The 2626-nt window shown below is 41.9% G+C and overlaps 1 protein-coding gene across 1 annotated transcript; it reads right to left on the reverse strand.

Annotated features, from left to right (window-relative positions):
- Positions 1-1615: 1615 nt before the first annotated feature.
- On the reverse strand, positions 1616-2266 carry LOC111879824 (uncharacterized). Its single transcript, XM_023876255.2, has one exon. It carries the CDS (start codon positions 2264-2266, stop codon positions 1616-1618), a length of 651 nt encoding a protein of 216 aa, XP_023732023.2.
- Between the last annotated feature and the right edge of the window lie 360 nt (positions 2267-2626).

Genomic DNA, 2626 nt, shown 5'->3' on the forward strand with positions numbered 1-2626 from the left:
CTGGTAATACTTTCTTCTCTGAGGACCACCATGAAGATGCTTCATCAAACACTACATCTCTTGAAGTGTAGCATCTTCCACTTGTTGGATCACCACATCTCCACCCTTTTCTTTGATTGTCGTATCCAACAAATATACACATGAATGCTTTCTTGTCAAACTTGCTACGTAAATGACTAGGCACAAATACGTAGCAAACGCAGCTAAATACTCGGAATTAGCTAACAGTAGGTTTCATGTTCCATAGTGTCTCAAATGGTGAGATGAAACCTAACCTTGGTTGGGGAAGTTTATTGATCACATGGGTAGCAGTTTGCATTGCTTCAGCCCAAAATCTTCCCGGGACATTCTTCACGTGTAGCATGCTTCGACAAATTTCTGCAAGGTGCCGATTCTTTCTCTCAGCTACACCATTTTGTTAAGGTGTGTTGGCACATGTGAATTGATGACGTATACCACATTCTTGCAGATAGCGATTGAATTCTTCCGAGGTGTATTCTCCTCCATTGTCTGAGCGTAGACACCGAATCTTCTTTCTCACTTCTCCTTCGACCGTTGTCTTGAATTCTAGAAACTTTGAGAATGTTTCGGACTTTTCTTTCATGAAGAAAACCCACACATATCTCGAATAATCATCAATGAACGTCACCATGTACCGCATCCCGCTAACTGATGTCTGCTTGACTGGACCGAACACATCTGAGTGAATTAACTATAGTGGCTTCTTTGCTCTAAAATTTGACTCCTTGTATGGTAATTGATGAGCTTTACCATACTGACATCCAGCACAAACAACATCTGTTTTAACTTCAAGTTGAGGTAATCCATTGAGCATGGATTTCTTCATTATTACCTTCAACTTGTGATAACCAACATGTCCCAGCCGTGCATGCCATAGATATGCTGTCCCGTTCTTACGAGTCTTATCTACATAGGCAGACTCTGCGGAGAGCACATAGACGGACTCCACTCTCCGTCCTTCCATCGTTGGCTTTTCTGATATTTTAAGATCTCGATAGACCTTCACATCTTGTGGGCCAAACAAGACGTAGTTGCCTGATGATGTTAGTTGTGATACCGACAACAAGTTCTTCTTCATACCTGGCACGTGATACACATTATGTAGTGACACCATGTCAGATTTATTACCAGGCATGATCGTCATTTTTCCAATCTGAGAAATTGGAAGTCGTGCATTGTTGGCTGTAAGTACCATGCGACTCCCTTTGTACTCCTTCACGTCTTGTAGTTTGTTCTGATCGCCAGTCATGTGATTAGAGCATCCTGAATCAATGATCCAGTCATTCTCATAGTTGATACGCTCTCCCATCATTGTCATGAGTGCCAACTCGTTTTCTTCTATGGTACATAATGCCTCAGCATCCCATTCATCCTCTATTTCCTTTTTGGAAGTTACGACATTACTTTCCACAGACTTTTTCTTTGACCAACAATCCTTGGACATGTGGCCCCACTTTCCACAGTTGTTGCAGTTGCCTTCGAACCTCCTCCCCCGAGAACTCTTATTGTCGGTCTTTTGAGATCTCCATGGTTGTGAGGTTCCTGGTTGACTCTTCCCTTTGTCATCATTTTTGTATCCTTCTTTAGAAGGTTGCTAGAAATTCCTCCGACTTTTACTTGTGTAGAGTGCTTCTTCTTCACTCTTCAGCGTGATGCCTCCCATTTGCTTAGCCATAGCTTCTTGGCTGGCCAACAAATTCTCAAACTCTACAAGTGATGGTTGAACGGGCCATCCTTGTACAACAGTAATAAAGCTTCTATATTCCGGCCTCAGTCCATGGATAATGATCCTCTTCATTCGAGCTTCTGCAATGACGGATTGCGGATCTAGTTCAATAATCTCCCGACATATCGACTTGACCTTGTGGAAATATTGAGCAATCGTCATGTCACGTTGTGAGATTGATAATAGCTCGTTCTCCAAAAGTTGTAGTCTCGTATCATTCTTCTTTGAGAAAAGCGTCACAAACGTGTCCCAAGCTTCTTTCGGGGTGTTCTCATCCCGAATATGCTCCAACATCTCTTCTTCGATTGTGGTCTTCAAGGCAAACATTGCTTTGCCTGCTTTGATTTTCCATTTGCGCAAAGCACCATTAACGTCTTCCTCTGGTGGTGTAGTTTCGTTTCCACCAACGACCTCCCATAGATATTGTCCTTGTAAGTAGGACTTCATACATGTTTCCCACGTTTTGTAGTTGTTGTTGTTGAGTTTCTTGATTCCTCCAACGACTTGGATATCACCCATCGTGTTGGCAGTACCTCGGTAATACCAAAAAAGCTAGTTTCGATACTAAACTTGTAGAGTCACAAACTACTCACGATACAACGAGAATCACTCGTTCTCACTATCAAGAAACCAGGCTCTGATACCAGATTGTTGAACACAACTCTTTTATGTGGGAAACAACAAGACTTTTATTAAGACACTTAAGGAGAACTTACACTTTATGAGACTACTACACACTTTGCTTTCTTTGAGGCTTTCTTGGATGGTTTGGAGCAAATGAGCTCCATACCTATTTATAGGCCTCTTAGGAAGGTTCTAGATACTAGCATACACTTACTACATACTAGATAACTCTAGAACTATCTAACATACTCTACA

This window comes from Lactuca sativa, chromosome 3 (genome assembly GCF_002870075.4).
Source record: "Lactuca sativa cultivar Salinas chromosome 3, Lsat_Salinas_v11, whole genome shotgun sequence".
NCBI classification, from domain to species: Eukaryota; Viridiplantae; Streptophyta; class Magnoliopsida; order Asterales; family Asteraceae; genus Lactuca; species Lactuca sativa.

Bases quoted from the DNA above. Each gene is read 5' to 3' on its own strand.
- LOC111879824 (XM_023876255.2), bottom strand. From the start codon at position 2,266: ATGGGTGATATCCAAGTCGTTGGAGGAATCAAGAAACTCAACAACAAC.